This window comes from Microtus oregoni, unplaced genomic scaffold (genome assembly GCF_018167655.1).
Source record: "Microtus oregoni isolate MIOR12 unplaced genomic scaffold, Mior012 000001F_ref0000356, whole genome shotgun sequence".
NCBI lineage: Eukaryota > Metazoa > Chordata > Mammalia > Rodentia > Cricetidae > Microtus > Microtus oregoni.
The window spans coordinates 6,483,717-6,508,291 of record NW_024543060.1 but is presented as its reverse complement, the minus strand read 5'-3'; the positions used below and the strand labels follow the sequence as shown (position 1 = coordinate 6,508,291).

At 47.6% G+C, this 24,575-nt stretch overlaps 2 protein-coding genes across 4 annotated transcripts in view; one reads left to right on the top strand and one right to left on the bottom strand.

The window, feature by feature from the left end:
• Window positions 1-814: 814 nt before the first annotated feature.
• Pnma2 (PNMA family member 2) lies at window positions 815-10,351 on the bottom strand. 2 transcript variants are annotated; one of them, XM_041672800.1, is made up of 3 exons: window positions 10,227-10,351; window positions 5,902-6,030; window positions 815-5,630 (listed from the first exon to the last, which is right to left on the bottom strand). In XM_041672800.1, the coding sequence occupies exon 3, from the start codon at window positions 5,258-5,260 to the stop codon at window positions 4,166-4,168; it is 1,095 nt and encodes a 364-aa protein (XP_041528734.1). In that variant the 5' UTR covers window positions 5,261-5,630; window positions 5,902-6,030; window positions 10,227-10,351; the 3' UTR covers window positions 815-4,165. The 2 variants fall into 2 exon arrangements, with proteins under 2 accessions (XP_041528734.1, XP_041528745.1); XM_041672811.1 differs by lacking the exon at window positions 10,227-10,351 and adding an exon at window positions 9,885-10,005.
• Window positions 10,352-10,606: 255 nt separating this feature from the next.
• The window catches only part of Dpysl2 (dihydropyrimidinase like 2), a 108,473-nt gene continuing 94,504 nt past the window's right edge, over window positions 10,607-24,575 (top strand). For both annotated transcript variants that reach the window (XR_005975635.1, XM_041664576.1), the window contains exon 1: window positions 10,607-11,070. Coding sequence is in view for 1 of the 2 variants with exons in the window: in XM_041664576.1 (XP_041520510.1) it covers window positions 10,729-11,070 (342 nt within the window). In the remaining variant the exon portion in view is untranslated. The remainder of the gene's footprint in view (window positions 11,071-24,575) is intronic.

Below are 24,575 nucleotides of genomic sequence, written 5' to 3'. Positions count from 1 at the left end.
CATCAGTTCAGGAATCTTGGGAATTTTTTTTCCCCATGGAGATGGGATATGAGGTGAGAACCCTTCCTGGGGGGGCTTTTGCTTACACGATGGGGATGTGGAGCAGGGCATCATTTGGGGTGCCCACCCCTAGTGGACTGGTCACAACGTGTCTAGCACACTATGAAATGCCCTCCCAGTGCACTCCAAAGAGGTGAAACAAGTTCAAGGCTTCCGAAGGCAAGAGGTGATTCCTCCATCTAGATTTACGCAGGAGAGCTGACGTAAGTCCTGAGTGCAGAGTCCACCTCTGGTCCTCTCACCCTCGGCATAATCCAGGCTGGAGGACCGATCTGGGCTTTTATTTTCCTGAGCGAGTGAGTTGGTGATCTGCATCTAGCAGGAAAATTCATGATAGGTGGATTAAGTGCAGTCTTGGCCTGGAAGACACCACCAAGTAGTTACTGTAGTTCTCTGCTGACAGGTTTTCTCGCTTAGGAAAGTTCAAGGCCTTTGCCTCTAGTTCGACTTTCTTTTTCTTAAATATTTATTGATTTATTTATTACTTTTATGTGTGTGAATACCGTATGTGTGTTGGTACCCTCAGAGGCCAGAAGAGGGAGTTAGGTCCCCTGGAGTGGAGCTACAGGCACCTATGAGCCACCAGATGTGGGTGCTGGAAATTGAACTCACATCCCCTGGAAGATCAGCAAGGGCTCTTAACCACTGAGCCATCTCTCTGGTGCCTTTAGTTTAGTTTTGTTTTTAGTAATGAAACTCCTTCAAGCAGTCACTCAGATTTATAGGAAACAGAAAACAACTCAGGATTTCACTAACTCTGAAACTTTATTTCATAACTTCACAGAGGTAACATTTAATTTTGCAGTCTGTTGATAATAATGGTGAGGCCATTCACAGGAACAGAAAGCCACATGAAGTCAGGATATAATAGTCAGCTGTGACAATCACATCACTATACTTGGGAACTGTTGAGATGCATATTTCAGAAAGAGAAATCGTCACAGATGATGTCTTAAAAAATGCTTTTCTTACTTCAGAAGAGCAGGTTATCCCTTCAAAATCAAGTCAACTCACGGTCACCAACCAATTCTGGAATATTAGCACAGATGCGAAAGACAGCCCGTGTAAAAGAGCTAGAAATGCTTCCCAATGGTGGGAGCATCACGGCGGGAAGTCTGTTACATCTCTACTTGTTTCCACACTGTTAGAACGGTCGGGAGAGCATGCATTGAGCTGACAACAACTATCACGAAAACGCCAAGGTCCTCAGTGTATCGAGGGGTTTCTAAGTTCCAAACGTTGCTTGAAGTGCTTAAAAGGCATTGTGCCATTTGATCCTAACGGCCACTCGTTTTTAGATAAGGAAACTGATGTACAGAGAGACTAAGCAACTTGGCTTACACTACACAAGAATCTACCACGAGGTTGTGCATGAACTGTGCCAGAGCTATGCCTGGCACGTGACTACGTGGTGTTTGTTTATGGTGTCCCAGCACACTCAACCTGGCACACACACACAAGACGTCACAGCTTTCAAGTCTATGTACAGACACAGAGAGCTTGAAGTATATACACCGATGCCCGCAAATGGGTCAGTCTGGAAAGAAGAGCAAACTTAGTGAACACTGGTGTGCTGAGCCTTGATCCTCAGCACACTTGAAACTCCTTGCCCTGTGTTTGAGATTTAAGGAGTTTGAAACACATTTGCTTAATATCAGTCTTCCACAGAACTAAGGAAACACACTTGAGTGACACATAGCAGGTGGAGGGTGGGTTCCCAAGATCCGTTCTGGGCTTCTGTCTAGGTATCTCTTCTGAGCATTTTGATGCTGAGACCATTTAACCCATTGGACCTCCGCTTCTTTCTCTTTCTAAAGAGTAACGCAGCAACCCCCCCCAACACACACCCCACGAATGCACACAACACCCTACACAGAGTAGACTGCTGCACACATGAAGTGGGATTTATGTGGAACACATTGCATGTTGTGGCCCTCAGTAGGTTGCAAGGTCACTTCCACCAGTTTTAAAGTCTTCATGGTTCAGCAGACCAGAGTGACGGTCACAGCCACTCTGTGCATGTCCAGTTGTGTGCGTGTCTTTGAAAGTCCATCTTTTGCTCAAAGATTTCTCTCTGTAGCTGTGTACCCCTTGGTAACAGACTGGGTCAGTCATCCATGGGTCGTGAGACTGACCCTGCAGCTGGTTCTGCAGCCATCCACATGAAGTAGAAGGAGGTGTGTGTGGAGGGAGACACACTGCCGGTGACATTAGAAACCCAAGGGCACGATGGTCCTAATTCATCTGGTGGAGGAAGGCCTGCCTCCCAGCTCCCCAGATCCCTAGTGTAAGGTCTGTGACTGCTCAGCTATAGAGGACAGCTTGGGGAAGCTTCCAGAGTCTCATAGAATTTGCTGATTTGAGACAGGAAATGTCCCAACAAGCCACTCCACCTCATCTTTCAAACCTGTTTTTTTTTTTTTTAAATAAGGTCAATTCATTCTTCTATGGTATGAGTCAACATTGTTCTACTTGGTGTGGTTTAAGACAGTACATGTATTTGCGTATGTCCGTGAGTGCACGCATGTGTGTGTGTGTGTGTGTGTGTGTGTGTGTGTGTGTATGTGTGTATGTGTGATGATAATGGCTTGCAGGAGTTGATTCTTTTCTTCCACTATGAGGGTCCTGGGGATCAAACCTTCCCGAAGAGGGACATAGAAGAGAAAGCCATGCCTTTTTTTTTTTATTTTTTTTTATTTAGGTAGAGGTTTAGCATGGAAAGAGCAAATAAATAAATAAATAAAGCCCAAAGTACTAGAGAAAGCTTACTTGGGCTTGGGCCCCAGGCAAAAGAACAAGTGGAAGTTACATTTTGTGGTGGCTCTGGAGTGACTATGCAGATCCCAGGGATTCTGGGAAAGAAAAGCACATGATCTCATTAAGGGGATAATTATTCCTCCCATCTCTTTAGCATGGGGTTGGATGAATCTGTCTTCTTAATGGGCAGTCCATTAGTCAGCTGATGGGCCTGCCCAACTGGATTAACTCTTCTATTTTGGTTAGTTTGGAATGTTAGGTCTCCACCTAGGCAAAAGGTAGATAGATTCCACTCTTCTGACCAGAAGGCAATGATTTTCTCTTAATGAGACTCCGAAAAGACCTGATCAAGGCCACTATAAAATTCCCTCCTCTGAAGATATAACCCTAAAATCATTTAGGGGATGGGCTAAAATTGGGGAACAGATATAAGCCATTTTTATCAGGAAAATCTAGAGATCTACTTCTAAAGCAATTTACAAAGTGATTAGTGTCTGGCTGAGGTCCCAGTCCCACCCCAAAGTAACCTCCATGAAGCTGACAACGAGAAATCAAAGCTCCTTCTTGACATTCATGGATCAGAGAGCCAGGGACACTCTTGGAATGCCCCTAAACTGCCTGGCCAGTTTCTTTTCTTTTCTAAAGATTTATTTTACAGGTGTGTGCTGCACATATGCATATGTACCACGTGTGCAGCGCCCAAAGAGACCAGGAGAAGGCGTTGGAGACCCTGAAACTGGAGTTTCGATGGTTGTGAGTCACCATGTGGGTGCTGGGTTCTGAATTCCTCTGGAAGAGTAGCAAGTGTGCTTAACCTCCGAGTCACTTCTCCTGCTCCTGCCTGGCCAGTTTCTATTTCCTGTCCACATCATCTGAAGAGGTTGCCAAGCGACCTGATCAGCTGAGCTACCTGGCTGACCCTGCTGAGCTTAAAGGACACTGAAGTACAGAAGCTTTAGGTATTTTAGGAACTTAGTCATGTATTTACTAACAATCTACTTAAGAGTCCCCCAAACCAATCTACTCAGAGTCCAGGCTATTTTTTTTTCCTCAGAAAGAAAGATTGAGATGGAGCACTCATAGTGGTACGCTCCTCTAATCCCAGGACTCAGCTTGGGAGGCTTTGATGCAGGAAGAGTGCAAACTCAAGGCCAGCCTGGGCTATAAGGTGAGACCCTGTATATATATATATATATATATATATATATATATATATATATATTTATACTTGCTTCTAATGCTTGACTTCAACCCTGTATATTAGAGAAAAAACCCACTGTAATAAGATTAGCCTTGTCAAGCACTGTCCCTGTGTCCACCAGGAGGTGAAAGGGGGCCGGGAAGTCTCTCAGTTATTCCTTGCATTGTCCCAGCGGCGATAGCCCTCTCTTTCCCCTGGCTCCTCCCTGCTCTCATGCTCAAAGTAGGCCTCTTCTTCTTCTTCCTCCCGGATCACCTTCATCAGCTCCAAAAAGGAGGGTAGTGGGCCCTCATCCTTCAGCTCCCGGAGCCGGCACCAGAGAACATTGTTAAGGTTGGCTCCGGCCATGACCTGCTCCAGGCGTACCTGGTCAGCAATGTTCCGGGGAATAGCCCGTTTTTCCACAGCTCTCCGGAGCAGAGTTTCCAACCGGAGCACGTAGGCTGAGATTTTCTCCCCTTCTTGCTGATACGTCTTTAGGTATTTTACCTGCGCGGACCTACGGCTCTCCAGGCTCCCAAACACCTGCTTAAAGGCCTCCAGACACTCTTCCACGCTAATGGAAGCATTGTCTGCCTGGACAATGTGCATGAGGTCCAGGGCGGGGCCACGAAGACTCTCCATCACCCACCTTTTCTTTTCGGCCTCAGGGATGGGCCACTCTTTGGCTATCTCAGTGGCCTGTTCCAACCAGACCTCGAAGGACTCCTCCTCCGGGGCAGGGTCTGTGCTTCCAGAGAACACTCGAAGCTTACAGTACTTCACAGGCAGCAGGGGCCTTGGGGCGTGAACCATTGCCTGCCCCACAAAGTGGGCCAGTAACTCAGGGGATGTGCAGGCTGTGGTAGCCGGAGACACTCCCTGCTGCTTAAGGGCTCGGAACATCCCCGCAACCGTCTGCCCTTCTTTTTCTAGAAACAGGTTCAGTCTCTGGAGAAACTCAGTGTCCTGGTTAGGGGTCTTAAAGATCACTTTCCAGACGCCCCCCTTTCCCTGCACCTCACTGGGGACCACAGACATATCCGTGTCCTCCGTGAGCTCCAGTAAGACAGCGTTGGTGTTGTCTTGCTTCTGGAATAGCTTGCCTAGCAGGCGGTAGTTGCCCACACACTTGAGCGCCTCCTGCAGGACCGCCTGGATCTCAGGCTCACCACAGTTCACTGGTATGCCCGTCACCATCAACGCCTTCTGGTCATCTACACTCATGATCTCGCACCAACCCTCCAGCAGGGCCACTGCCATCCTCCCAGGCTATGCTTTTACACTTAGGCCCGGCCTGGCTCACTCCTGGAGCAGCTCAAAGCCTTGTGGATCAACGCTTTGTCCTTTGACTTAGTCTCAAGAAGCAGGCGCTTCCCGTGTGTCTTCAGACCCACGGCAAGTTTGATGGGTACTACAGTTACCTGTGGCTCTGAAGTGGGTTTGCTGCTCGTTCCTTTTGAGAGCTGGGGACAGCTGTGTGGCGCTGATTCTTGTCACTGCGAGGCACTTGGAACAACTGCTTTTCCCATCTCCTGCTTACTGTCACTTTGGCTCTCTCCGGTCAGTGGAGAGGTGGCTTCTACTGTAGCTCAAACCTCTGGGGAGTCACACAGCAAGATGGTGGGGATGCCTAGGGAAACAGAGGTTCATTTTACTACACAGACCTCTACTTCCCAGGACACACCCACATTCTAGTTTGGAATGGAACTAGGGGTGGACCAAAGGCTATGACTCCCATTGTACCTGTGTCTGACCACTCTGTTGAATGGTCTTTGCTCACTGTACCCTTTCCCTGTGGGGACCAGCTTGAATCCTGTCTCTCCATCCTGAAGCCCCATCAGTGGGTGGGATTCAAGACCTTTACCAGTCGAAAGATGAGATTAGGAGACATAGTTAAATACCTGTTTATGTGTTCCAGAATGTTCCTCAAGAATCAAGGAGCCATGTATTCAGTTTCCAGCTCAGGAAGATGTCTCCCACTTCTATATAATAGTCTGTATGCGTCTTCACTTCACCCAAATCAAGCTGTCCTGTTATACACAAACATGAATAATGTGTTTTTAGGCCTAAAATCTAGTAATAAAGATTAATGCACGTATTAAAAATCTAACAGTTCAGTAAAGCATGAAAAAAGTGACAGACATGAACAATTTAATGAAACATCCTAAATAAGATAGTTGCTATATTTTAATGAAGAAAAAGCCCACCTAGTTCTGGGGATGCTCGTCGGTCCAAAGAGTACTTGCCTAGCGTACAGGCAGGAAGCCTGGAGTTCAATTCCCAACACCATGTAAACTGGGCTTGGTGGTACATGCCTGAAATCTCAGCATGTGGGAGGTGGAGGCAGGAGGATCAGGAATTTAAGAACATTCTTGACCACATATGGAGTTTGAGGCCAGCCTGGGCTACATGAGAACCATCTTTAAAAACAACTTCAATTGCACCATGTGAGATGGCACCTCCAGCATTTGTGGAGATGAGGCAGGAGGATTGCAAGTTTGTAGTCATTCTGGGCCTCATAGGGAAATCTTGGCTCAAAAGGAGAAGAAAAAGATATAAACAGAACTAAATGGAATTAGTCAAACATTTAAAAATGATTTTTAATGGGTATAAGAGAAAAGTCGAATCTCAGAAAAATAAGTGTACTTTGGAGTTAGGAATCCTTTTGCTGTGTCTAGCATGGCTTTTAAGTGTTACTCTGGTAAGTTGCCAACCCAAGTCTTCCTGTGGTGCTTTCAATGAAAATGGGCCCCATAGCTCATGTCTTCAAATGCTTGGTCCTTAGTTGGTGGAACTCTCTAGGAAGGATTTTGGAGGTGTGTCACTGAGGGTGGGAGCTGAGATTTCAAAATCCCACACCAATCCCACGGTCAGTCTCTGCACCTTGTGTTTGTAGATCAGATGCGAGCTCTCAGCTACTGCTCCAGCACCATGCCTGCATGCCTGCTTCTATGCTCCCAGCCACAACGGTCATGATCTGGCTCTCTGAGGCTGTAAGCTCCCATTAAATGCTTTCTTCTATAAGTTGCCTTGGTCATGATACTTTGCCACAGAGATTGAAAAGTAACTAAGACACTTCCTTATTTAAATTTGACTGGGTCATTCAGAGAAAGGCAAAAAGGGAAAAAAAAAACACCAAAAAAACCCGAAAAAAACCCAAAAGCATACCCACTGCCGAGTGAATTATCCACGAAGCAACTTGCTCTGCAGGGAAAGGGAGACCTACGAATGTAAAAGGGTTCCTATGACAGCATGGTCACTTACTCACGGGGATGCCTTCCTAACAGGCTGAACATCACAGAGTGCACTTATGCAAGCTAAGATATCCACAATGTCACCAGACCACATGAATTCTTTTTTAAAATTAATTTGATGTGCATTGGTGGTTTGCTTGCATGTATGTCTGTGAGGGTGTTGGATCCTGTGGAAATGGAGTTACAGACAGTTGGGAGACTCCATGTGGGTGCTGGGAAATGAACCTGGGACCTCTGGAAGAGCAATCAGTGCTCTTAACCACTGAGCCATCTCTCCAGCTCCAGACTGTGCATTCTTATGGAGTCACTGTGGTAAGCCAACTGTGGTGTTCGAATGTGGTGCTTGCCAGTGCCTCCCAAGGCCTTTGTAGAGCATACATTAGGATGCCACAGCCATTTCTCCCTTTAGCCTGAACGTTTCCCATCAGTCTGAGGGAGGCCCTATGCCATAGATGCTAGCCATAATTATGGCAGGAGCTGCCTCAGAAGCAGCTTCAGTCTTTCTCGGAGGTACTAAAGGTTGGTCCAGTGCCAGCAGCAGGAGGACAAGATGCTGCCTTACCCTGTGCCTGGGAGCATGGGGACCGGGAACTCCAGACCAATCCAGGCCTGAGATCTTCTTGTAGGATAGGGAGTGAACTTCCTTCTCTTGGTGTATTTGGAGGAATCAGAAGTGTAAAGGGCACTGGAGGGGCTAAGAGTGACACTCAAGTCGGTAGAGCGCTTGCCACCATGCATGAAACCTTGAGTTAGACAAGCCAGGTCGAGTGGCATGTGCCCATTACCCCAACCCTTAAGAGCTGAAGGCAGGAGGATCAGAAGTTCAAGAGTATCCTTGGCTACACAGGGAGTTTGAGGTCAACCTGGGGTTACATACAGGACCTCGTCTCAGAAACAACAAAAACAGCCAAACAAAGGCACTGAATGCCCAGGTCCACAGAAAAATTGTCATGCTAAAGTTGGCTAGCTTTTGAGGCCTTTCACCTACAAGGGATGGCCTTAAAACAAAACAAAACAAAACAAACAAACAAACAAACAAACTGAAAACCCTGAGTGTCTGGAGAGACTGCTCTGTGGTTAAAACCACAGGTTTAGTCCCTAGCACCTATATAGTGGCTCACGACCTTCTGCAACTTTAGTTCCAGGGGATCTGACACTTTCTTCTGGCCTACAAGGGCTCAGGCATGCATGTGGTGCATGTACATATATTCAGGCAAAACACACACACACACACAATGAAAATTACTCCCCACTCCAAGTTTAAGACCCTAAATGAAACACCCTTGATGTACAAAGGGTCACGAAGGAAATGTTTAGATGTGAGAGAATACAAGCATTTTGTATTTTTCTCATACAGAGGGGTCTCACAGGAACCAGGCTCCAGGGGTCAAAGACCCGGCTTGAATCCAACCTGACATATGACCTTAGGCATAGCCCCTCCTAAACCAGTGTCCAACCTTGGAAGGCCAGAAGGACCAAATCCTTCATCTCACAGGGCTTTGGTGAAGCATTGGAAATTTTAGTGGAAGCTTTTGTTAAAATGCCAAATGCATCGGGTGCTAATGTCCAAAGGGCCACATATGGTGCTCTCAGCTCCTACATAAGTTCGGGGTGGGGTGTGTGTGTGTGTGTGTGTGTGTGTGTGTGTATGAACTGTGACTCTCCATCCATCAAGGTATCTCCAGCAACTGGGGGCGTTGATATCCACATACAATCCTTCCCTAAGCAAAGGCTGACAATGGAACTGATTTCTTGGTCACACCGCCCTGTGAGAATACACTGCAGCAAACTGTCTGTCATAGACCAAACCCTTTTTCCTTAGTGAGCATGCTCAGATCTCCCTCCAGGGTCCCTAAAGGGTGGGCAACACTTCTGCTGGTTTCAACCACTCTGGAAAAACAGAGGCGGCTTAAATCCACCAGAAACAGGACCAGAGGCTGGGAAGAAGCCAGGAAGGACCCAAGATTAGAGTGCGGGCTGGAAAAGCCTCCAAGCTGGGGACCGTGGCTGGGCCGCGTGCGCACACACGCGCGCGCGTGCACACACACACACACACACACACACACACACACACGTACACACGTACACACATCCTCAGATCTTTACACACTTTGGCTGCGCATAATTCACAGTATGTAATCCTCCCCTAAACCATGATCGAGCTCTACCCTCAGCGCAAAGCGCTGCGGTCCTAGAGAAACAGCATCTGGCAGCCGCGGGGCTCTGGCGCAGTGTGCAACAAGGGCGGGGGGAGCTAGGCGGGACGCCCTGAAAACAAGATGTGTCTGGAGTGGGCTCAGTCTGCCTAGTTCCCAACCATTTTGGGTGGTGGTGGTGGTGGTAACCAGGTGTGTGTGGGGAGGGGGCGGTGAGTGGGTGTGTGTGGTGGAAGATACCAAATCCAGACCCTCTTGGGCCTTTCCTGGGGCAGTGGCCAACCTGCAGGGCTTGGGACTTTCAGATAATGTTGAGGGTCCTCAGTCTCTATGTTGAGGTGCAGTGCTGCGATTCGCAACCTGCATTCTGCTCTAGACCCCCAAGCACCACAGACCTGCTTCTTTCTCCGGGTCATTCCTCCCTTTCGCTACGCCCCTCTGCTTTCTTCGTCCCCGCCATGTTGTGAGCCCCACCTTCTACAGGAGCAGCTGCAAGCAGCAAGAATATCCTCCTTTTTCTTCTGCTCCTTGAAGTCTTCCCCCGACAGTCCCCCACAGAATCCAGGTCGGGGGTAAACTGAAGCTTTGGTGTCGGGTACTTGGGTGTCTGAAACCAGCCCTTGCTGTTTCCAGGATCACCCCTCCCCAGAGCCTGCAGGCTTGACCCTAGGCTTCCCCAACCCTCAGCCCTCACCCAGGGACAGGGGAGCTCCAGAGCCACCTAAGCAATGCAGCGAGGCAGGTGGAAGAGAGAGACTCAGGGTTAGGTTCTGCACCCTCCAGTCCTCGCCCAGCTGTAGCTTGTCCGACACTCACCCTGGCGCCGAGAGCGGTCTGCCGGGCGGCCGCCGCGCATCCATTAGCGGGTGGAGTGACCGCTTCACTTCCGGAGCGCGGGCTCCGGGTGCCCCCCACCCTCTTGTACCCTCCCTTTCTCGTCCCCTCCCCCTGGGTTCCCTCCTTCCCTCTCCCCTCCCTCCTGATCGCGCGTTCAGCCCGCCCCGCCCCGCCCCGCGTTGCCGGGAACTGGCCTCCTCTGCCGCAGCGACCGCCCGCCCAGATCCAACTTTGCCGCTCGCTCGGAGGTGGCGCGGCGGCGCCGGGGGGCGTGGGCAGGGAGGGAGAAAGCAGGGTCAGGAGGAGGGACCGGGAGGGGTGGGTCGCCGGCTCGCCAGCCCTCCATCCTTTCTGTGCACCTTGCGGTAGGCAGGGAGCGGCAGCAGCGGCGGCGGCAACGAGGGGCTAGTGCACACCCAGCCAGGGAGACTTAGGGAACCACGGACGGACGGAGAGGACCCTCCCCAGCGCCCCCCGAGTCATGGCCGAGAGAAAGCAATCTGGGAAGGCGGCAGAGGATGAAGAGGTCCCTGCTTTTTTTAAAAACCTGGGCTCGGGCAGTCCCAAGCCCCGGCAGAAATTCTGCGGCATGTTCTGCCCGGTGGAAGGGTCCTCGGAGAACAAGACCATCGATTTCGATTCGCTTTCGGTGGGCCGGGGCTCGGGGCAGGTGGTGGCTCAGCAGCGGGATGTCGCCCACTTGGGCCCGGACCCGCACCGGCAGAGCCGGCGTGCCAGCGGGGAGCCATCTGTTGAATCGGGCCGGAAGGTGGAGATCCGGCGGGCCTCGGGCAAGGAAGCCCTGCAGAACATCTACGATCAGGTTGGTATGGGAGGGTGGGGACGGAAAGTGGGGCTGAACCCTGGCATCTCGCGGAGGACCGAGCATCCCGCGTGGCGGCCGGCACGCGGCTCTTGGAGCTCTGCCTCCCGCATCTGCACGCGCACCGCGCCCTGCCCGCCCCTTCACCGCGCAGGGTGCGGCGAGGCACGGGTTCGCCGGTGGGCGTCTCAGCGCCCACAAAGGCTGCCCTCGCCTCCTTGTGCCTGGGAGGTGGGGAACCCGAGTCAGGGACCAGCTGATCCCTGAGCTAGGGGCGACGAGTGGCGATTGGGGTGGACCACTGTGCTGTTCTTAAATCCTCCCGGGCGGCATCCGATTGCAGCTGTGGCTCAGTGCCCCACCCTTTTTTGATGCAGCTCAAAGAGCGCAGGGGAGGGCTGCAGTGAAGGCCAGAGGACTTCCCTGGGGTCGAAGGGGGAAGGGGCTCACAGGACTCCTCGAACTGGCAAGGTCTCCGCCTTGGGAGCGCTTCGCACCAGGGTCCTGTGCTCTGAGTCAGGACCACGGCCAGCGCCCCGAGCCTGTCACCAGTGCCTGGACTCGGTTCACAACCAGTGAAGAGTCGGGGAGGCCGTGATGTCACCAAGAAAAGCTAGATAGCCCAAGTGCAGAACAAAGTTCTGCTAAGTGTCTCGGCAAGGGCTTCCCAGCGTGCTTCCCCAGCGCTGTTTGGGAGGCACTTTGGGAATGGGGAGAGACTACGTGGATTATAGTCAAAGAGCCAAAAAGAAAAGGAAAAAGAGGATGGGAGGGGAAGACTTGCATTTGAAGACAAGACTCCCTGATTGTGTTAATGTTGAGACAAAGAAGGCTAGTTTGGTTAGTTATCCGCGGTCACAGAAAATGTTTGACATGGTCCGGTAAATCCCAGCAGTGCCCATTTCAAATTCACTCGTCTTTTCACGCACATTTTCCTCCGTTACAGGGCAACATTTATGCTCGTGTATTTTTTCACAGTTTTTTAATGTCTCAGCTGATCATTTACAGTGTACAGTGCCTTAATACTCGATTGCTGTTTCTCTCCCATGCCCGTGGTGAAGATAAGAAGCCAATCTATGAATGACTTTATACTGAATTCCCACGTGCCTTCCCTTCCAGGGCAGGAGGAAGGTTAGTCCTAAAGGTGCTTCCATTCAGACAGCCACTGGAGAAATTGGGGGCAGTTTGTACATGCTCACTGCAGGGCTTGCCCAGCATTCATGTTGTATGCTACAGAGAAAGCCTCAGAGAGCATCTCTGGGGGCAATGATTGGGGTCCGTTTCCCAACACAGCAGAGTGTTCGGGTTTTTGACTTTCCTAGAACCACTTCTATCCAAAAAAAAATTACTTAATTTACAATCACCCACCCATCCTCTGATTTTTAATTTTATATTACACTAAGAGGCAACCAGAATCTAAATCCAAAAAGCTTGTTTTGTTCCAAGTGATCAATTGAACTAAAAAGTTTCTTCTTTCTTTTCTTTTTTTGCTTTTTCTTTGCTCTCTCTTCTTTCCTTTTCCTTTCTTTCTTTCCTTTTTTTTTGAGACAGAGTCATCTCTCTCTGTAGTTGAGACTGGACTTGTACTCAGACAATCCCAGTCCTCCTGGGTGCTGGGATTACAGATGTGAGCCACCATGACCAACAGCTCCATCTATCTATCTATCTATCTATCTATCTATCTATCTATCTATCTATTATCTATCTATATATCTATCTATCTACTACCTGTCTATCTATCCATTTATCAATCTATCATCTATCTATTATCTATCTATCCATCTATCAATCTATCATCTATCTATCCATCTATCATCTATTTATCAATCTATCATCTATTTATTAGCTATCTATCATCTCTCTATCATATATTTAACTATCATCCATCTATCTATCTATCTATCTATCTATCTATCTATCTATCATCTATCCTTTCTTTCTTTTGTGGTGCTGGAGCCTGAACCCAGGAACTAGTGTGTGCTAAACAATTGTTCTATTACTGAGCTACATCCCTAACCCAAATGTTTCCATATTGTACCTTATACTGAAAACAGGGTAAGTATAAAATGAGTCCTTGTGGGAGTATGTTGGTGAAAGTCAAGACCACATAGTACAGGGGTTGAGTGAACACTCCCAAGTCAGACATACGGGTCATTCCAACAGCCTGGAGGGAACAGAACCACATCTGGAGAGTCCACAAGAGAACACGTAAAGATGGCAGATGAGATGACCCCTGTGTAACAAAGGCAGCATATTAACACTCGAATCTGAAGGGCAGCTTCACTGGCTGTAAGATCAGGAGTGATTGTGGGAACACACCCTAAATTGAGCAAAAACTCTAAATTGCAAATCTAGGGAACATAGAGGAGGCAATTTGAAGGTGAAAGCACCAGTCCAAATCCCTGCAAACCCATCTCTGCCTCACTTTCCTGGTCATTAGCTCTAGAGGTCGGTTCTGGCTCAGTCTTTCTGCAGCCCTCTCTGGTTCATTTATCACAAAAGGGACATTCCTGTGGGATTTTGTCATTTATAACTAGGGACAGTTACCCAGCTTGGTGCTTGCAATGTATGAATTTTTCATGGTTCACAAGAGGATGTGCATATACGTATAACGATGGTGACAGAAAGCACAATTAGTTGGCTCAATGTTTTGACAGAATCAGTGGTCATTATTTAGGGTCATTACACTCATGAGGAGAGTGTCTCCAGGCTTTCAAGGAATTCTTCTAGAAGCTCTGGCACAGAGGAGGGTGGGTGGATTGGGTTATGCCCCCTTCTCCTCCCTTGAATCTTTGTTTGTAAGGGGTCTTAAGAATGGTCAGAGTTGCCAGGTATGACAGCACACACCTTTAATCCAGCATTGTGGAGGCAGAGGTAAATGGACCTCAGTGCATTCAAGAGCAGTCTGGACTACACTGTGAGTTCAAGGTCAGCCATGGCTGCTTAGTAAAGTCCTGGGGAGGGGGAGAGAGAGAGAGAGAGAGAGAGAGAGAGAGAGAATATAATCTCTTTGAGGGCACACACACAATGACATTGGGAATCCCTATCAAACCATACATCATAAAGGTCTGTCTCCCTGAGAATCCAGGCTTCACATACAAACCTTTGAAGGACCCTCAGTGTTTAGCCATGGCGGTTGTCGGCTTGCCAGTGAACAGTGGTCTTCGAGCCCCACCTTTTCTCCTGGGATTCTTCTCTTCCATTGGAGATACGGTTAGGTCAGAAACATTCTCTCATCCTGGGATTCTGGATGCTGAATCCCTTTCAAAGAACTTCCAGGCCCATTTAGTCATGAACAACATGTGTAGACTACAGAGGTAGGGAAGTAAGTGTCCTCAGGTCCAGGGCAAAGGCCAGTGAGTGGGTTATGTAGACCTCTGCTGAGCTTGGCTCAAACATATCCCCAAGATACTTGTTGGAAACTTAATTCTCTGTGTGGTCCCATGCTGGGAAGCGAGGCCGGTGGGAGTAGCCTCCTCTTATGCTTGTCAGCACTGATGATACAAAAGCCCGAGACTCTTGAGTTGCGTCGCTTTTCCTCTTTTGCCAATGTGACGCTTTCTACCATGTCACATGGCAATGGTGTGCAACCTCAGTCTTAGACTTCCCAGCTTCTAGATTCAAGCACCAAGTGGAATTCTTGTCTAGAACTGGGGAGATGGCTCAATCAGTAAAGGGCTTGCTATAAAAGCCTGAGGCCTGAGTGAATCACCAGTGCCAGCAGAAACACCTGGATTTGGGCTGGGCATGGTGCACAGCCCTTGGGAGGCAGAGGCAGGCAAACCTCTGTGAGTTCAAGGCCAGGCTGTCCTATGTAATATATTCCAGAGCAGCCGTGGCTATACGGTAAGATGCTGTCTCAAATCAAAGCAGTGTTTTGTGGCGGTGTGCCTTGGTAATCTCCGAGCTGGGGAGGAACAGTTGGGAAGATCCCCGCGGCTTACAGCCAGCTGCCCCAGTCAAAGCAGCAAGCCCTAGGGCTCAGTAGGAGGCTTGTCTCAATAAGGAATATGGATGCCTGAGGCCATCCTCTGACTTCCGCACACATGTGTATACACATACAGTCACAATACATGATTATGCATGCATATCTGATCATATGCATATAAATAAACACATAATAGGATAAAATAAAGAGCAAGGAAAATGTCTTTGTTATAAGTTACCCAATTCAGGTATTCTGTTACAGTAGCTCATAAAATGGATCCAGACAGTCACCACGCCTATACAATGGTTTCTAATATTTCCTTCCATCCTGGATTCATATCCCCTCTCCCCAGAGTGACTATTTCCCAGTCCTAGGTTCCCAGTGTTCCACAACACCATCCCTACCCCATCCTCCTAGGGTGCCCCCTTCTTCCTCCAAAGGGCACCATGTTCTAAATTCCCTCTCTTCCCCTTTGTCCTTCCCTCTCCTATTCAACCTTCTCAAATCTCACCTACAGAGAAAGCCTGATGGCTACATTGTCCACACCTGTGTAAGTGGCGAATAACCAAGCTGTCCTTTGAGATGCTTGTGCTATGGCAGACGTGTAGTGGAGGTTTGGCTGGGAGCCTAGAACCAGGCCAATAACTTGATGCTCTTAGTGGTCCTCCTGCCTCAGCCTCCCCAGTGCTGGGATCACAAGTGTGCCTCTACTTTCAGCTCTCACCTGGATTCTGCGGGTCAGCTTGCAAGCTTCTATAAGCTGCCTTACCATGGCGTCTCTTCACAGCAACAAAACAGCAAATAAGAGAGGCACATATGATCTCCAGCTCTTAACCAACTGAACCATTTCCCCAGTCTTCTTTCTTCGTCCTAAAGCTTTTTTTTTTATAATTCTTTAAATTATAACAAATCATTGGTAACTTAAAAATCCTTGTTCAGCTAGTAGATGTGCAATGAACAAATTAATTGTGGGAGGCAGGGCAAAGAAACAAAAGGTCGAACTCAGATGAGACAAGATTCCCCAGCCTTTTGCCTCAGGCCTAAGTTGAGCGAAAGTCTTCCAAAAGTCTTCCAGTTAAACGGCTGTATCTATCTCCACAGTAGCTCAAGAGGAAGGTAATGGCCATTGCTTTACCACAGGCAAGACCCGCCCCCAACTGTTTGGAAGTTAAAGTCTACTGGTTCCATGCTGGGCTGAACTACTGTTGTAGCCCTGACAACAGGCAGCTCTTCTTAGGTGGCCTTTGGGACCAGAGTCCCTTTCTACTTCCTTGAGAAGGGAGGGAGAGTCCAAATTGACCATGGCTTGAATGTTACCTGTCTTGTGTCTTTACCTTGATTGCCGGAGCTCAAATGAGGCTTAGTCATTTGAGCCCTGAAGAAAGGAGGTCACCCCTCGACCTAAGGCGGCAGTCCTGTGACTCAGGTGGAGGCCTCTTCTCTTGGCTTCACTCTACCCCTGGCCTTGGTACTATGCAGGTATGTTGGCACATGCCTGCAATCCCAGGGCTGGGCAAGTGGAGGCAGGAGAATGAGGAGATCGCGGTCAGCCTTGGCCATGTAGTATATAAATCTAACCCGGAACAGGAGACCCTGTTTCAGACCAGCGAGATGTCTCAGTGGGGAATGGTACTTGCTGTCAAACCCGGCCGCCCTCCGTTCAATCCCTAGAATCCACATGGTGGGAGAGAGAAGCAGCTCCTGCAAGTTGTCCTCTGCCTTCCATATTTGCCAAGGCTCACACATCTGTTCATATGCACAATAAATGAATGTAATTTAAAAAGTTTTAAAAAGAGACCCTATCTCTGCGACTCATGATATTGTCATATGTCCAACTAGGAATGTGCTCCGAATAGGGAAATGTATAACCTTCTAAAGAAAAGCTAACAAGCAAACCCAAACAGACCAAAAACTCCACCCTGACACTCAACTGCGACTTTCCACGCTAGAGTCTCCGTCGCAGGGCATGCAGCTGCCTCGCTTGGAAACCTTTCCTTTGACAGATGTGCCATCACCTTCCTGAAACCAAGGCTGTGGAGATCTGTTTACTGACCTGACTGCAGAGGCCTTGTTAGTCTGGGAGGCGCATGGATGTGGCTTTGAATGGAGCTGTCCTAATGTGCCCTGCGTTTCTTCCAACTTGTTCTGCAGCTCCAGGCCATGTTGTGTTGTGAACTTCAAGGTGTGATTCACTTTTACTGCCAAGTAACTTCTATCCACTGAACACCATAGCTTTATGGGGCAGGCCTGGCAGCAATGTTTGTGTGCTCTATTTTATTAATCCGACGTTGACTTTATGAAATGTATGCTACTGTGACCCTTACCTTGCTAAGGAAGTTAAAGGCAACGTTCTAATGAAGAGTCAAGGGTGGGATTTGAACCCAGAACTAGGCAGCTGAGAACTTCTTAATCACTAAGATGTACTGAATGGCTCCCTGTCCCCACTTATTTGAGACAGGGTCTCATTCTGTAGCTCTGGCTGGCCTGGGGGTCACCGCATAGACTAGGCTACTTTTGAACTTCTGGCAATCCTCCTGCCTCTGCTTCCTAAGTACTAGGAATAAGACTGTATACCATCATGTATGGCTCTGAGTTATTTTTCATATTCACCGTTTCTTACCCATCTCTGAAAGAATAGTGATTGCAAGCGTGCTCTGAGTGACATGTATTTGTTACTATGCATTCTTCAATGTCATCCATCAAATGGACCATTGATTAGTCTTTACGAATGTGCCCAAAACGAATGAAATTCTGTCCATTGATTTTTAAACACAAGAAGCATCTCCAGCTACCACCGGGACACAGGCCAAGTCTGAACAGCCTGGACGACGCCCTTCCTAAGATGAGAGCTCTGTGAAGACAGTGTACCTTTTCTGATCGCTGTCAATGTCTAAGGCAGCTGGGACTACTGTGACAGATGACTGTAGACTAGGCTGCTGGAACTCCAGGCTTTTGCTCTCACAGCCCTTATCTGGGGAGGGAGAGCGGTTTCATACTCCTCATGAGGTGGAGGGAGCAGGCTCTCTGTCTGTCATGAGGACACTCATCTCGCCATGCAGTTCCCCCTTTACGATCTCCGGTCTTCCAGAAGTCTCACCTTGTGATGCAGTCTTGGGGATTAGGATTTTTAACCTATGGATAGTTGAGGGGACACCTGCATGGAATCCTCGACAGTCACGTAAGCAGGGAGGGAGGTGTTGTAAAAGCAGTGTCAGGTGACAGGTGGCTGCCAGACACTTAAACTGTTTGCAGGAAGAAGCTTGGTGGCCTAGGCCCCAAACCCCACACAGGTTGCTCCTTACATGGGTCAGAGCCTCTCAGTTGAGGGAGAGAACCTGGCCCTGAAGAGCCAAAGTCTGGCCTTGAGTAGAGGAGTTTGTCTTGAAGGTGCTTCTGGGTTTGCTTTTGAACAAACACATGGCACACGTGGGCTGGGATTCCTGGAGCGAATCTGGTAACGAGTCTGGTAGCGAGAAGGCTGTGGAAGGAGACAGGAAGACCACGGTTAACCTGGCTCTGCCACCTCAGGGCTGTGTGACCTGGGCAGCTGTATGATTTTGAGCTGCCACTGAGTGAGCCTATCCCTCAAGGCTTCCTTCTTCATGTTTACTGAAGGATCAGAAAGGAAAGCCACCCTGCTCCTAGATGGGTTTTTTTTTTATAGCATAAAAGTTGCATTTTTTACAATTTGGTGCATGCCACCAAAGCTGCCTAATTCCAAACATTTTCGTCACCCTCAGACTAAACCTTGTGCCTAGTAAGTAGACACTTCTGTTAGACCCTCTGCCAACCATGCATCTGTGTTTATGACTGCGTGGATTTGCCTTTTCTGAACACTTCTTGTCCACAGAGTCAAACAATATGTGGCCGTTTGTTTCTTCCTTATCTTAACGAGTGCGTATTGTTGAGATTCACACTGTAGTGTGTGTGTGTGTGTGTGTGTGTATGGCGGGGCACTTTCTTCCTTTTACTGGCTGAATAATATGCCTCATTTTGTATGCTTTTCCATTTGTCCCTTAATGGGCACTGGGGACATTTCCAGCTTTTGGCAATTCGGAGTAATTTGGTGATTCACGGTCATGTCAAGGTAGAACCATTTTCTCCATTTTCTTGGATTTCACCTAGGAGTGGAGTTCCTGGGCTCTGTGGTAATTCTAGGTTCCGCCATTTTAGGACCAACCACACTCCTTTACATTTTCTGTCCTGTGGAATGTGAGGGTCCCCACTTCTGAAGGATCAGAAAGGAAAGCCACCCTGCTCCTAGACTTCTGCACAGTCTTTCCAAGACTGATTATCTCTCTTTCTGTGAGTTTGTGGGCTCTCTTGGTGGCTTTATTCCCACTCCTAGTAACATACCGCTGTGCTTGCTGGGTGTTCATGAGTGTCTAAAAATCTGTCTGTTTTTAAGTTTGTTTCCTTGCCTTGTTGTTGAATAATAAGAATTCTTTATATATCACTGATTCTGCCTCTTTATTGCATAGATACGATTGTTTATTGCTAGTTCTGGGTATCAAGCCTAGGACTTTGCATGACAGCCAATCTCTCTATCCCCCAACTGTCCCTTCAGCTCTGGTAGATGTTTTCTGATAATATTGTCTCCCTTTTTGGGTTATTTCTAACTTTTTCAAAGATTTCTTTTCTTTTTCTTTTTATTTATGAGCATGTGCGTATCTATGTCTCTCTGTATGCGTGCATCACATGTGGTGTGTCTGTGCCTCTCTGTGTGTGTATCACGTGTGCCAGTGACCTCAGAGCTCAGGAGAGGATGCTAGATCTCCTGGAACTGGCATTACAACTGCTAGTTATAAGTTGCCCTCATGGTTGCTGGGAACCAAACCTCGGTCCTCTGGAAGAGCAGCAGGTGTTCAAATAGGATGTTGAATATAATAAGTTCATTTGCTGAGCCATATTAACCTCTGAGCCATCTCTCCAGCCCCATTTTTTTGTTTGTTTGTTTTTATGTTTTTAAAATAGTATTCTTGGAGGAACAAAGTTTCTAATTTTAATTAAGTTCAACTTATCTCTCCTTTTCTGCTTCTGTTATTGCTGCATCATTCCTCGCTATGCTTAGGACTACAGAACGGTCTGAAATCTATCCCGGAGCTTAGGGCACCCCTCCTGCGATTATAGTCATATTACCAAGTCCCCAGGGAGCCTTGAAATTCATTTACAATAGCTAGCTGGGTGGCCCCCAGAGTTTTTTGCTCTGAATAATGAGCCTTCCATTTTCTGATCCTGCTCATATAAAAAGGACTCATCCATTTTTCCTGCATATATGCATATCTAATTATATAATTATGGAAATATTTAATATACACAATAGATTTAATAGAATCAAATTTTTAATGTGTGTATATAAACTGCTTCTTAAGAATATGGAAAACCTGCTTTCCAAGCAAACAGCTTTGGAATGCCAGGCGTGGCACTGACAAACAAGTGGAATTTAAAACTATGAAATTTGGAGAACTGCATTCATTGATTTTTTTTTCTCCTGTTGGAGCAAAACACAAATAACACAAACTTAACCATCTTGATGATGCAGGTGTGCAGCTCAGAGATAAGTGTAACATAGGTTTGCTCGTTCATCCGATTTCTTCGCAGTCGGCAGATCTGAAGCTTTGTCCTCACCGCGCTACCATTCTCCTGCACAACCCCGACCCCCCAGGACTTAGCAGCCCTAGTTCTGGTCTCTAAAATCTCAGCACTGTAGGCGTGTCCTATCTGCACTGTTACTTTCCTGTGATGACCGGCTGCTTTCATTCACCACGACAATTTCAGGGAGCACCCGTGTTACAGCATGGGCAGAACTGCCTTCTTTTGGCTGATGCTATTTCATTGCTAAAATACGGTGCTTTTTCTCATGCTGCTGGGATCAAAGCCAGGCCCTTGCACGAGCTAGGTAAGCACCTTCCACAGAGCTACACCTCAGCCTCTAACCACATTCTCTTTGTCCACTCATTCACCTGTGGACATGCTGAATTGTTATGAATGTGGTATCGAAAATGCCTCCTTGAGCTCCTGATTTCAGTTCTTCTGAGTATCTACCTGGAGGTGGAGTTGCTGCATTGATAACACTGCATTACCTAAATTTTTTATTTCTTATAAGACAGGGTCTCGTATAGTCCATAGCAAGCTTTGAACTCACTATGTAGCCAAAGATGACCTTGAATTTTGGGATCTTCCTGCCTCTGCATCCTGAGTTCTAAAATCACAGACATGTGCCACCGCATTCAATGTATGCAGCTGGGGATGGAACCCAAGACTTCCTTTGGAAGAGCAGACAATGCTCTGAATGGCTGAACCATCTCCAGGCCTTTGCTTTTTATGTGTATATCTGTGTGTGTGTGTGTGTGTGTGTGTGTGTGTGTGCGTGTGTGTGTGTGTGTGCACGCGTACGAGTGCTTTGCCTGAAGAGAGCGGAGGCAAAGAATCCCCTGAGAGCTTGAGTTTCAGGTGGAGTCACTCAATGTCGGTGCTAGGGGATAGAATTTAGGTTCTCTGTCAGAGTGGTACATGCTCTTAACTAGTAAACCATCTAATTAGCCTGTTTTCAGTTTCTTGAGAGACCACACAATGGTTTCCACAGTAGGTATGCTGTTTTATCAGCAGAGCAAAAGGCTCCTATTGTCCCACTTCTTGTACCTTCTAAAATCTTCAGCCTCTCCCCCCCTCCCTCCCTCCCTCCCTCCCTCCCTCCCTCCCTCCCTCTTCTCTTTCCTCCCATCTCTTCCTCCTCCTGCTCCACCTCTTCATCCTCCTCATTTGAAGTGAAGTCTCATTGTGTTGTAAACTCTGTCCCCAAACACTTGGGCCCAAGTGGATCTCCCACCTCTGCCTCCCAAGCAGGAGGGAGTACAGATATGTACCCATATACCTTGCTGTTTTTGCTTTTGTTTTGACAGTTGCTGTCCTAGTGGGTGTAAAGTGGTATCTCATTGTGGGTTTGATCTGCATTTCCCTAATGACATGCCTGGTGGGATCGTTATGTTCCTACTTCCTGGCCCTTTGTATGTGTTCTCTAGAGAAGTATCTGTTCACACCCTTGACTGCTCTTTTGAGTTGTATGGAACAATTACTGTGTTATAGTATGTGTCCATGTACTGTTAGTAAGCACAGACACATGACTTACAAATATTTCCACCCTTCTGTAGCTTTCTTCTTCGCTGTATTGATTATGTTCTTTGGTACAGGGAAGTTTTAAAGTCTATTTTTATTTTGGAAGCCACATGACAAGATGACGACCTTAGATTACTGATAGAGGTGATGTTTAAGTAGAACATGAATGTACCACCACCTAGAATCCCTGGGGAAGAGAGCCCTCACGGGGAATCATTTAGATGAGGCTGGCTTGTTAGCATGGCTGTGTGTCTGGAGGGGGAGCGTCTTGACTGTTCATTGATGTTAGAAGATCCAGTCCATTGGTTGGCACTATTCCCTTTGCAGAGGGGTTCCGGTTCTCTTTTACTCCCACACTCTCCCTCTAAGGTCTCAAACAACCCAAGCTGTCCTCGAACCAGCTACGATAGTTGAAGATGATCCTGAACTCCTGGTCTTACTGCTTCCACTTCCCAAGCGCATCACCATTCCTGGCTTGTAGTTTTCATCTCAGCACAGTGTTAGAACCAGGATTGGTGCGATGGATTCTATTCTCTGGTTTCTGTTTTAGAACAGTGCTTTGTCTTTCGCTGTAAGTCACAGTCCATCCCTATCCACCCTTCCTCATCTCCCGACCCATCTTCCTTCAAGGCCCAAATGAGATTTTCAGGCAGGATCTGCTTTTCCTCCTGACTTTGGGCTTGTCCACCAGCAGAGACCTCCACCAGCAATGCACAGCCGCCACCACTGAGGATCAATTGCGGCACACCAGCAAGGGTATCTTTATAATGGCAATAACTTACAATAACCTCTAATTGCTAGGTGATATTTTTAGTTGCATCCCAATTGGGTATAGTCTGTGTGATCATGGAGCATTTAATCATCAATCACTGAATGGAATTATTCAGGTTTGGAACCTTCCAGAGCAATATGGAAATAAAGCTTCCTAGGCTGTCTTAGGGTTTCTAGTGCTGTAATGAAACACCATAACAAAAAAGCAAGCTGTGGAGGAAAGGGTATTGGGCTTACACTTCCACACTGTGGTCTGTCACTGAAGGAGGACAGGGCAAGAACCTGGAGGCAGGAGCTGGTGCAGAGCCGCGGAGGGGATCTGCTTACTGGCTTTCTCCACATGGTTTGCTCAGCCTGCTTTCTTAAAGGACCCAGAACCACCTGTCCAGGGCTAGCACCACCCATAATGGTCTGGGTCCTCCCCTATCAATCACTAGTTAAGAAAATGCTCTACAGGCTGGCCCAGAGCCCAGTATTATGGAGACATTTTCTCATTTGAGATTTCCTCCTCTAAGACGACTATAGTTTGTGTCAAGTTGACATAATCTAACCAGCATACAGGCCAAATAAGTTTCTGGGCACTCCCACCCCAACTTTTTAAACTCAGTCTTTAACTAGTGGGTCCCATCATGACATTGACTTTCATATGGACCATTATACATTGCTTTTTTTATATATATTTTCTCTCCCTATTGCTGGTTTCTGGATGGTTTTGAGTTAGAATGTAAAATCAATGGTAAAAACCACAAATGTGCAAGTCCCTTATATAAATGATGTACTTGCATAGAGCCTGCACAGAGCGTCCCATCTACCTCACATCAGCTATAAATGACCTACAATGCCTGGCTCTTTTCCTTAAAAAAAATGACTTGGGCTGGAGAGATGGCTCAGCCGTTAAAGGCTGGGCTCACAACCATAAATATAAAAAAATGACTTATTTTAGTGGTGTGTGTGTGTGCATGCGTATATGCGTGTATGTGTGTGTATGTGTGTGTGTGTGTGTGTGTGTGTGTGTGTGTGTGTGTACAGAGATCCCTCAGAGCTGGATTATAAGTGTTTGTGAGATGGGAGTGCTGGGATCTGAATTCAGATCCTTTGATAGAGCAGTAAGCACTTTTAACTGCTGAACCATAGCTCCAGGATTTTCATAATTTTTGTTTGCCTTTTCCCTGCTGCTTGGAAGTTGAGCATCTTTTCATATGGTGCCTGGTTATTCACGGCCTTTCTCTCGTGAACTGAGTATTTATAATCTGTTCCTATCTTTCTGTGGGAAGGATGCTTATCCTTTTACTGTTGCTCTGTAAGCGTTAGGTATGTATTTTGGATACCACGGCTCACTCTTCAGCCTACTCCAATGTGGCTTGTGTCTCTGCCCTAACTTGTCAAGGTCACAGTACTCCCACACGGTGAATTCAGCAGCCCCACCCCACTCAGCATTGTGTGACCATGCTGTATCTGTTCATTTTCTCTTTGCGGTGACAAAAATCCCTGACAGAGCAATTTAAGGAAGGAAAGGCTTGTTTTGGCTCATGGTTTCAAGGGCAGATTCTGTCCTGGTGGGGCAGGGTCGGCAGCAGGAGCTTGTGGTAACTGGTCACATTGTATCCACAGTCAGTAAGCAAAAAGAATCTCCCTTTTACTCAGTCAGGGATCCCAGTGCATGGAAAACAGCACTCACATTCAGGATGGG